Consider the following 12,286-nt stretch of genomic DNA (forward strand, 5'->3'; position numbering starts at 1 on the left):
CAAAGACCCAAACGGCGTTCCATAGAAATCCTGGTTGTGAATGAAATGACTGAACAACGAATCATCACAGCAAGTAAGTGAAAGAAATAGGTTTTATTTTTACCTTTATTTAACTAGGCAAGTCAGTTAAGAACAAATTCTTATTTTCAGTGACGGCCTAGGAACAGTGGGTTAACTGCCTTGTTCAGGAGCAGAACGACAGATTTTGTACCTTGTCAGCTCAGGGATTCGATCTTGCAACCTTTCAGTTACTAGTCCAACGCTCTAACCACTAGGCTACGCTGCCGTTTTGATTATGTTTTACTGGTAATAGGGACATACGTAAATGCCGACAAAATAACTTGCGTCTGTAACCTTTTTTAACTCGGCAAGTCACTTAATAACACATTCTTATTTACAATGATGGCCTACCCCCGGCCAAACCGGGCGATGCTGGGCCAATTGTGGGCCGCCCTGTGGGACTCCCAATCACGACCGGATGTGATACAGCCCGGATTCGAACCAGGGACTTTAGTGACGCCTCTTGCACTGAGATGCAGTGCCTTTGACCGCTGCGTCCGTGTGTGTTAATGCTTAAAAGGCAGCTAAAATGTTAAATATCGGTTATCGGTATCGTTTTTTTTTTTGTCAAGGAAAATGTCGGATATCGGTATCGGGCCAAAATGTCATATCGGTGCGTCACTACTTTTGACCAATACCAAATAGAGCGCAGGACCTTAGCTGACCCCACTTCGTGAACAAGTATTTTTTCTTTTACAAAAACAAGTGTTATAGCGCTACATTATTGACCTTTAAATCCCAATACCATTCAGAACTCCCTGTAAAGTGCCATCATTCACTAGTCAGACTTTCATGCTCTGGCCTGGCTGTGCTGCCAACGACTGAGTTGGCTCTAATATGGTCTGACTGCAGGCTCTGTGATGAATTACCAGATCCCCTGTGTGTGCATGCGTGTGTGTGTGTCCTGTGTGTACTGCAGGCTCTGTGATGAATTTGAGAAGATCGCAGAGAATGCACTGAGCACCCCTCCCAACACACAGGAACTGATGGAGCTCAAGGTAAGGTCCCCCGTTACACTCGCTGCTGCTGCTGTAGTGTGTATCATGAGTGATTCGAAACCTAGACATAAAATACCTTGATTTGGGGGATTTCCACAGAATGTAAACTATAGAACAGTCCTTTGGAGGAAGGATTGTTGACAGATTTGATATTTGTATCTAAAAGAATAATCAAAAAATAATAATAACCAAAGTTATTGGAATCTTGAGTAATTTTGGTAATTAACAGAAAATCAATAGCAATAGTTGCGTTAAAGAGGTTAATCGAACTCGACCAAAACAATGGAATTGCAATGGAAACACGTGGGGGAAAGATCCTGAATCTCCTCATTGCCCCCCAGAAAAAGTAGCCTACATTTAGGCTATTGTTTGTGAAATACACACCATGTTGACGTAAAAATTGGAGTAAAATGCTTGTATGGATGTCAATCCCAACGCATGCTTATGTCATTGTCACCAATCAACTGTATTATGGTTAAAAACGACCTTGACTACCACCAACAATTTCTGTATGCTAGCTATGCTAACCAGCTTATGACAGGTTGGTTGTTTACATTTACATTTTAGTCATTTAGCAGACGCTCTTATCCAGAGCGACTTACAGTAGTGAATGCATACATTTCATAAATTATTTTCCCGTACTGGTCCCCCGTGGCAATCGAACCCACAACCCTGGCGTTGCAAACACCATTCTCTACCAACTGAGCCACACGGGACCGCAATAAAAACAATGTGCGCACAACCATGGGACACAACAGATGAGGTTGGCTTAGATTGTTGACAACATGTAAGCTATATTTCGTTTCCAATGTTTATTGAAAAGACAAATACATTTGCACAATGACCACTCATTGTTTCTCAAATACATTGTTAGTTGTTGGTTAGATAGCGAATTTTAGCCATATTAGCATTGACATGAAATCAGTCAAAACACCTCAAAACAAGACATGATCTCAATCGTGGACTACAGGAAAAGGAGGGTCGTACACGCCCCCATTCACATCGACGGGGCTGTAGTGGTGCGGGTCGAGTGTTTGAAGTTCCTTGGTGTCCACATCACCAACAAACTATCATGGTCTAAACACACCAAGAAAGTTGTGAACAGGGCACGACAACATCTTTCCCCCTCAGGAGACTGAAAGGTTTTGGCATTGGTCTCCAGATCCTCAAAAAGTTCTACAGCTGCACCATCAAGAGCATCCTGACCCGTTGCATCACCGCCTGGTATGGCAACAGCTCTGCATCCAACTATAAGGCGCTACAGAGGGTAGTGCGTACGGCCCAGTACACCATTGGTGCCAAGCTTCCTGCCATCTAGGACCTATATATTAGGAGGTGTCAGAGGAAGGCCCAAAAAATGGTCAAAGACTCCAGTGACTCCAGGTCCTAGACTGTTCTCTCTGCTACTGCACGGCAAGCGGTACCGGAGCGCCAAGTCTAGGTCCAAAAGGCTCCTCAACAGCTTCTATTCCCAAGACGTAAGAGTGCTGAACAATTATTCAAATGGCCACCCGGACTATTTACATTGATACCCCCCTTTGTTTTTACACTGCTGCTACTCGCTGTTTATTAACTATGCCAAGGGTTTGTAGGTAAGCATTTCACGGTGAGGTCTACACCTGTTGTATTCGGCGCATGTGACAAATAAAATTAGATTTGACTTGATAACAAGATGATGCAAGCCACTTACGATTCCCCACATTGCAGTTTCTTGTCATTCTTGCTAGGTATCTAGCCATCCAGAATCACAACAATAGGCAGACTTCTGCCCCATGGAAGCGCCCACATTGTTTTCGTCACGTTGTCAGCCAACCCATTTATAGGAATGGAAGTTAGCATTTAGCAGAAACTTCTTCTAAACCTGAAAAGGGACAACATCTAAATGTTATGCACCGAAAACAGTCAAATATATCAAAATCGGACTTAAGTGCCTGTTGTAATACATAAATCTTGAAGGATTTGACAAATATCCACTTTGTTAGATCAGATTTGTTGAATGTGCGCCAATATGCTCAATGGAATGATCTGCGCTCTATTGACTCCTTTACTGCATCTGCAGTTGAAGTCGGAAGTTTACATACACCTTAGCCAAATACATTTAAACTCAGTTTTTCACAATTCCTGACATTTAATCCTGGAAAAAATTCCCTGTCTTAGGTCAGTTTGGATCACCACTTTGTTTTAAGAATGGAAAATGTCAGAATAATAGTAGAGAGAATGATTTATTTCAGCTTTTATTTCTTTCATCACATTCCCAGTGGGTCAGAAGTTTACAGAAGTTTACATTGTCTTGGGTCAAACATTTCGGGTAGCCTTCCACAAGCTTCCCACAATAAGTTGGGTGAATTTTGGCAAATTCCTCCTGACAGAGCTGGTGTAACTGAGTCAGGTTTGTAGGCCTCCTTGCTCGCACACACTTTTTCAGTTCTGCCCACAAATGTTCTATGGGATTGAGGTCAGGCCTTTGTGATGGCCACTCCAGTACCTTGACTTTGTTATCCTTAAGCCATTTTGCCACAACTTTGGAAGTATGCTTGGGGTCATTGTCCATTTGGAAGACCCATTTGCGACCAAGCTTTAACATCCTGACTGATGTCTTGAGATGTTGCTTCTATATATCCACACAATTTTCTTTCCTCATGATGCCATCTAGTTTGTGAAGTGCACCAGTCCCTCCTGCAGCAAAGCACCCCCACAACATGATGTTGCCACCCCTGTGCTTCACGGTTGGGATGGTGTTCTTCGGCTTGCAAGCCTCCCCCTTTTTCCTCCAAACATAACGATGGTCATTATGGCCAAACAGTTCTATATTTGTTTCATCGGACCATAGGACATTTCTCCAAAAAGTATGATCTTTGTCCCCATGTGCAGTTGCAAACCGTAGTCAGGCTTTTTTGTGGCGGTTTTGGAGGAGTGGATTATTCCTTGCTGAGCGACCTTTCAGGTTAAGTTGATATACGACTCGTTTTACGGTGGATATAGATACTTTTGTACCTGTTTCCTCCAGCATCTTCACAAGGTCCTTTGCTGTTGTTCTGGGATTGATTTGCACTTTTCGCACCAAAGTACGTTCATCTCTAGGAGACAGAATGCGTCTCCTTCCTGAGCGGTATGACGGCTGCATGGTCCCATGGTGTTTATACTTAATATTGTTTGTACAGATGAATGTGGTATCTTGGGGCGGCAGGGTAGCCTAGTGGTTAGAGCGTTGGACTAGGTTGCAAGTTCGAATCCCCGAGCTGACAAGGTACAAATCTGTCGTTCTGCCCCTGAACTGGCAGTTAACCCACTGTTCCTAGGCCATCATTGAAAATCAGAATTTGTTCTTAACTGACTTGCCTAGTTAAATAAAGGTAATAAAAATAAATAATAAAACATCTTCAGGCGTTTGGAAATTGCTCCAAGGATGAACCAGACTTGTGGAGGTCTTGGCTGATTTCTTTTGTTTTTCCCATGATATCAAGCAAAGAGGCACTGAGTTTGAAGGTAGGCCTTGAAATACATCCACAGGTACACCTCCAATTGACTCAATGGATGTCAATTAGCCTATCAGAAGCTGCTAAAGCCTATCAGAAGCATCTAAAGCCATTTCTAAAGCCATTTCTGGAATTTTCCAAGCTGTTTAAAGGCACAGTCAACTTAGTGTATGAAAACTTCTGACCCACTGGAAAAATTACTTGAGTCATGCACAAAGTAGATGTCCTAACCGACTTGCCAAAACTATAGTTTGTTAACAAGAAATTTGTGGAGTGGTTGAAAAACGAGTTTTAATGACTCCAACCTAAGTGTATGTAAACTTCCGACTTCAACTGCTTGTATCATATCTTTGGTTATTTATGATTGTATATACAGTCGTGGCCAAACGTTTTGAGAATGACACAAATATTAATTTCCACAAAGTTTGCTGCTTCATTGTCTTTAGATATTTTTGTCAGATGTTACTGTGGAATACTGAAGTATAATTACAAGCATTTCATAAGTGTGTCACGACTTCCTCCGAAGTCGGTCCCTCTCCTTGTTCGGGCGACGTTCGGCGGTCGACGTCACCGGTCTTCTAGCCATCGCCGATCAACTTTTCATTTTCCATTTGTTTTGTCTTCCCACACACCTGGTTTCAATCCCATCAATTACATGTTGTTTATTTAATCCTCTGTTCCCCCACATGTCCTTGTCCGGTATTGTTTGTTTGTAAGTGCTTGTGCATATGTGTACTGATGCACGTCTGGTTTTGTACCCATGTCGATTATTTCTTTATGCTGTTGGTTTTGGAATTAAACTGCTCCGGCTATTTACCTAGTTCTGCTCTCCTGCGTCTGACTTCACTGCCACCAGTTACGCACCCCTTACAAAGTGTCAAAGGCTTTTATTGACAATTTCATGAAGTTGATGCAAAGAGTCAATATTTGCATTGTTGACCCTTCTTTTTCAAGACCTCTGCAATCCGCCCTGGCATGCTTTCAATTAACTTCTGGGCCACATCCTGACTGATGGCAGCCCATTCTTGCATAATCAATGCTTGGAGTTTGTCAGAATTTGTGGGTTTTTGTTTGTCTACACGGCTCTTGAGGATTGACCACAAGTTCTCAATGGGATTAAGGTCTGGGGAGTTTGCTGGCCATGGACCCAAAATATCGATGTTTTGTTCCCCGAGACTTAGTTATCCCTTTTGTCTTATGGCAAGGTGCTCCATCATGCTGTAAAAGGCATTGTTCGTCACCAAACTGTTCCTGGATGGTTGGGAGAAGTTGCTTTCGGAGGATGTGTTGGTACCATTCTTTATTCATGGCTGTGTTCTTAGGCAAAATTGTGAGTGAGCCCACTCCCTTGGCTGAGAAGCAACCTCACACATGAATGTTCTCAGGATGCTTTACTGTTGGCATGACACAGGACTGATGGTAGTGCTCACCTTGTCTTCTCCGGACAAGCTTTTTTCCGGATGCCCCAAACAATTGGAAAGGAGATTCATCAGAGAAAATGACTTTACCCCAGTCCTCAGCAGTCCAATCCCTGTACCTTTTGCAGAATATCAGTCTGTCCCTGATGTTTTTCCTGGAGAGAAGTGGCATCTTTGCTGCCCTTCTTCACACCAGGCCATCCTCCAAACGTCTTTGCCTCACTGTGCGTGCAGATGCACTCACACCTGCCTGCTGCCATTCCTGAGCAAGCTCTGTACCGGTGGTGCCCTGATCCCGCAGCTGAATCAACTTTAGGTGACGGTTCTGGCGCTTGCTGGACTTTCTTGGGCGCCCTGAAGCCTTCTTCACAACAATTGAACCGCTCTCCTTGAAGTTCTTGATGATCCGATAAATGGTTGATTTAGGTGCAATCTTACTGGTAGCAATATCCTTGCCTGTGAAGCCCTTTTTGTGCAAAGCAATGACGACGGCACGTGTTTCCTTGCAGGTAACCGTGGTTGACAGAGGAAGAACAATGATTCTAAGCCCCACCCACCTTTTGAAGCTTTCAGTCTGTTATTCGCACTCAATCAGCATGACAGCGTGATCTCCAGCCTTGTCCTCGTCAACACTCACACCTGTGTTAACGAGAGAATCTCTGACATGATGTCAGCTGGTCCTTTTGTGGCAGGACTGAAATGTAGTGGAAATGTTTTTGGGGGATTCATGGGGGATTTGCATGGGAACGAGGGACTTTGCAATTGATCTGATCACGCTTCATAACATTCTGGAGTGTTTGCAAATTGCCATCATACAAACTGAGGCAGTAGACTTTGTGAAAATGTATATTTGTGTCATTCTCAACTTTTGGCCACGACTGTACGTATAATATGTATATTCAATTGTAGTATGCATTGTTTATCTCTCTCCATATTGTTCATGAGTTTCTAGTAGATAGAACATATGGTTGAAGAGAAAATATCCTAATTGATGAAAAAAGCATCTAATTAACAATGGCATTACCTCTGCACCTCGTCCAACTATTTACTTTTTTCACAACTTCCAGTAGTTTGACACCAAAACATTGACAACAAATACGTACTGACATAGTAAAATAAATGTGTAAAAACATTTGAACAATTTAAGCAACAAAATATTATGACCCCGTCACTGAAAATAAGATTACCAGGAACAATGCCCATAAGCCTAATTTGAACAGAGTGGAGAAGACCAGGCACTAAATCAGACTGGGGGAATAAGAACATCAGTCATGATGTTCTTTTCTATACAGAAGATCATACACAATTATTGCCTGATGATTTTCTGAACTTCATAATTCCTTTCTGATGGATTTTAGTCACTTCAAACCATACTTCCTTCATATTGAAATAAGGTCAAAAGTACTGTCAGACTGCCTATTACAAATCAATCATCGTCCCAATTAAAAAAGTGAACATTAGGTGTTGATTACATCCCTTTTTTTACATGGTGTTTTATTGAAATGGGGTCGCGGGACAAAAAGGTTTGGTAGCCCCTGCTCTACGGGGCGTATCAAAGTTCCAGAGTGGGATCTCTGCTGCTTTTAGAGTTAGGATCCAATTTGTAAACATTACCAACAGAGTAAATGGTTTCAGGTTTCTCCACAAAAAAAATGAAAGAGAGGTGGTTCGCCACATTGTGGACTGGCTGTGCCACTATGTAAAATTAAAAAAAAAAATAATTGTCATCATATTTATTGGTTATCATACAAGGCAACATGTTTCTTTAGATTGCAGGAAATGGCAGTTACAGGTGTTCAAAAAAATCTCTGAGTCCAAAGGGGCACTGCCCACCTCCAGGCCTCCCCCTGGCCATACTCAGCAGCACCACCTTCTTAAAAAATCCAGGGGAGAACTCTGGCATTCAAAATGGTCCCCCTCTGCTGGTGATTTGCAGGGTGTCCAGTGATACAAGTGAAAGGAGGGCTGTAATTGTTTTTGTTGCCTACTATGCCAATTTCTCCATATAAATTACATTACATTACATTTGTCATTTAGCAGACGCTCTTATCCAGAGCGACTTACAAATTGGTGCATTCACCTTATGATATCCAGTGGAACAACCACTTTACAATAGTGCATCTAAATCTTTTAAGGGGGGGGGTTAGAAGGATTACTTTATCCTATCCTAGGTATTCCTTAAAGAGGTGGGGTTTCAGGTGTCTCCGGAAGGTGGTGATTGACTCCGCTGTCCTGGCGTCGTGAGGGAGCTTGTTCCACCATTGGGGTGCCAGAGCAGCGAACAGTTTTGACTGGGCTGAGCGGGAACTGTGCTTCCTCAGAGGTAGGGAGGCGAGCAGGCCAGAGGTGGATGAACGGTCAGTTAGTGAAGAGGTCCCTACGTGATCATGTCACGTAGCCTAGTCTAGTCGTCTCCCTACTGAATTTGAATCGTGGGAAAGCCAAATAAAAAATGTATAAGAAAAGGCTATCGATTTTGACATTTTAAGTCCAAAAATCCAGAGAAAGATGGTGAATCCAGAAGGCTTCTTAACAGCTTCTACCCTAAGCCATAAGACTGCTGAACAGCTAATCAAAAGCCTACCCAGACTATTTGCATTGACCCCCCCAATCTTTTTTATTTACGCTGCTGCCACTCGCTTTTTTTTTTTTACTGTGCGTTCTACTTTGTAGAATAAAAGTAAAGACATCAAAAATATAAAATAACACATTTGGAATCATGTAGTAACCAAAAAGGTGTTGAACAAATCAAAATGTATTTTATATTAGAGATTCTTCAATGTAGCCATCCTTTGCCTTGATGACAGCTTTGCACACTCTTGGCATTCTCTCAACCAGCTTCATGAGGTCGTCACCTGGAATGCATTTCAATTAACAGGTGGGGGTGGTATAGATAGCCCTATTTGGTAAAATACCAAGTCCATTTTATGGCAAGAACAGCTCAAATAAGCAGAAACAGTTCAGTGAGTTTTATTTAATAGTCCTACATTTTTCTAGTTTGAGTCTGGTCGTCAGTCAGTTTCCTTGGGATTCATTAAAACAAGTCACACATTTGGTAAACAAAATAGCTGTCTAACTAAGCATTATTACACCTCAGCATTGTCTAATTTGATTGTTGTGTACTGTCCCTGTTAAACAAATTATATAATAAATAATACGTACCATATTGAGTGGTTACTGTTTATTTTGAGAAATGTTAAAGTACTTGAAATTGTTACCCTTGTCATTTCCTAATGAACCTCACAAATACCAGCAAACACATCTGTAAATAAAAGTAAGCATCACTATGACCTTCTAGTTTCCTATTCCCAGAATTGACCACATTCTATCCCACTTTACCAGGCATTTGTGGACAAGGTGGAGGCCACGGAGATGCCCCTCCTGGAGACCAAGCTGTCAGAGTCCAAGACCCGTCTGTGTTTCCTAGTGGACTATGTCACCTTCTCCCCTGTGGACATGCGCCTCAACCGGCAGACCTTCCAGTGGCACACACGAATGCCCTCCATCTTCGAGGAGCACCGGCAGATTACCAGGGACAAGACAGAGCAGTACCAGGGTGGTCTTAAGGTCAGTTAGACAGCAAAGAGAGGGATAGTGGGAGGAAAATGTGCGTTTATTATTGGACCAGGTCCAGGTAGTCCCTCCCTGTTTCACTCTGTTTTCGTCAGTTTGGTGCCTGATGAACATTACCCTGATGATCTGTCTAAGCCACTCTTGAAAGTTAACAGTACACCAAACCCTCAAAAATAACCAATTATCCTCCACCTCACATCAATGACATACAGTACTTTGTATTAAAATGACCTTGCAACAAAACTCCAGATCACCATTAATTTAAAAAGTTGTCATGTCCAGACCATTTATTAACTTGTATTTATTCAGGGTAGCCCAATTGAGACTACAGTCTCATTCCCAATGGTGCCCGGAGTACAAACATTGTCTCACAAACAGGAAGAAAAATATACCTTACAAATAAAACCAGAAGAATATAAATAACCACAACACCACAATGTCAACAAATAAACCACTACCATCAATCAAAACAACTGCAATCCTCAATTCATTCAACACCCGAGTCCTAAACTCCCCAAGTGGCACCAGGGAACAAGATGCAAGGAATTTAGTAGGTTATTCCAACAATGTTGGCACTAAAACTAAAGGAGGATTTACCTAAATTGGTCAAGACCCGAGGGACCTCAAGAGTCTGCGAGCGGATTTGGTAGCTCATTCTTTTATGCGTTAGCAACAAAATGAGGTAAATTGGAAGCTTGTGTAGTAGAGCTTTGTAAACAAAAAAATATATAATTAAGTGATCTATGGGACTTTAATGAGGACCAGCAAACCTTTTGATACAGGATGCAGTGGTTAGTATTAAAACTGTCACCTGTGATAAAGCGAAGGGGACTATCGTAGACGGCATCCAAAGTTTTAAGAGTAGTGGCTGCTGCAATCTGGTAAATGGTGTCACCATAGTCAAGAATTGTCAGGAAAGTTGACTGTACAATCTGCTTCCTGCTATTTAGGGTGAAGCAAGATCTATGTAAAAAAAGGAAAAAAAAGACATTAAATATATATACACTGCTCAAAAAAATAAAGGGAACTAAAATAACACATCCTAGATCTGAATGAATGAAATAATCTTTTTAAATACTTTTTTCTTTACATAGTTGAATGTGCTGACAACAAAATCACACAAAAATAATCAATGGAAATCCAATTTATCAACCCATGGAGGTCTGGATTTGGAGTCACACTCAAAATTAAAGTGGAAAACCACACTACAGGCTGATCCAACTTTGATGTAATGTCCTTAAAACAAGTCAAAATGAGGCTCAGTAGTGTGTGTGGCCTCCACGTGCCTGTATGACCTCCCTACAACGCCTGAGCATGCTCCTGATGAGGTGGCGGATGGTCTCCTGAGGGATCTCCTCCCAGACCTGGACTAAAGCATCTGCCAACTCCTGGACAGTCTGTGGTGCAACGTGGTGTTGGTGGATGGAGCAAGACATGATGTCCCAGATGTGCTCAATTGGATTCAGGTCTGGGGAACGGGCGGGCCAGTCCATAGCATCAATGCCTTCCTCTTGCAGGAACTGCTGACACACTCCAGCCACATGAGGTCTAGCATTGTCTTGCATTAGGAGGAACCCAGGGCCAACCGCACCAGCATATGGTCTCACAAGGGGTCTGAGGATCTCATCTCGGTACCTAATGGCAGTCAGGCTACCTCTGGCGAGCACATGGAGGGCTGTGCGGCCCCCCAAAGAAATGCCACCCCACACCATGACTGACCCACCGCCAAACCGGTCATGCTGGAGGATGTTGCAGGCAGCAGAACGTTCTCCACGGCGTCTCCAGACTCTGTCACATCTGTCACGTGCTCAGTGTGAACCTGCTTTCATCTGTGAAGAGCACAGGGCGCCAGTGGCGAATTTGCCAATCTTGGTGTTCTCTGGCAAATGCCAAACGTCCTGCACGGTGTTGGGCTGTAAGCACAACCCCCACCTGTGGACGTCGGGCCCTCATACCACCCTCATGGAGTCTGTTTCTGACCGTTTGAGCAGACACATGCACATTTGTGGCCTGCTGGAGGTCATTTTGCAGGGCTCTGGCAGTGCTCCTCCTGCTCCTCCTTGCACAAAGGCGGAGGTAGCGGTCCTGCTGCTGGGTTGTTGCCCTCCTACGGCCTCCTCCACGTCTCCTGATGTACTGGCCTGTCTCCTGGTAGCGCCTCCATGCTCTGGACACTACGCTGACAGACACAGCAAACCTTCTTGCCACAGCTCGCATTGATGTGCCTTCCTGGATGAGCTGCACTACCTGAGCCACTTGTGTGGGTTGTAGACTCCGTCTCATGCTACCACTAGAGTGAAAGCACCGCCAGCATTCAAAAGTGACCAAAACATCAGCCAGGAAGCATAGGAACTGAGAAGTGGTCTGTGGTCCCCACCTGCAGAACCACTCCTTTATTGGGTGTGTCTTGCTAATTGCCTATAATTTCCACCTGTTGTCTATTCCATTTGCACAACAGCATGTGAAATTTATTGTCAATCAGTGTTGCTTCCTAAGTGGACAGTTTGATTTCACAGAAGTGTGATTGACTTGGAGTTACGTTGTGTTGTTTAAGTGTTCCCTTTATTTTTTTGAGCAGTGTATATATTTGTTTAAACATTAAGTCTTTGTCAATCCATGCCCAGATATTTATAGGTGGGAACCCGATCGATGGGAGAACCATCCAATTAATAAATACAGTATGTAGTCCATCTGAAATGTTTTTGTGAGAATTAGAGAGCAACATATATTTAGACTTGCCCACTTTAAGTACAATACCACT

At 43.0% G+C, this 12,286-nt stretch overlaps 1 protein-coding gene across 1 annotated transcript in view; it reads left to right on the forward strand.

The window, feature by feature from the left end:
• dnah7 (dynein, axonemal, heavy chain 7) overlaps nt 1-12,286 on the forward strand; it is a 278,292-nt gene that overhangs the window by 15,187 nt on the left and 250,819 nt on the right. The window contains 2 exon segments of the mRNA XM_045707381.1: nt 980-1,058; nt 9,295-9,519. Of these exon segments, the coding sequence (XP_045563337.1) occupies nt 980-1,058; nt 9,295-9,519 (304 nt within the window).

Source organism: Salmo salar, chromosome ssa25 (assembly GCF_905237065.1).
Source record: "Salmo salar chromosome ssa25, Ssal_v3.1, whole genome shotgun sequence".
NCBI classification, from domain to species: domain Eukaryota; kingdom Metazoa; phylum Chordata; class Actinopteri; order Salmoniformes; family Salmonidae; genus Salmo; species Salmo salar.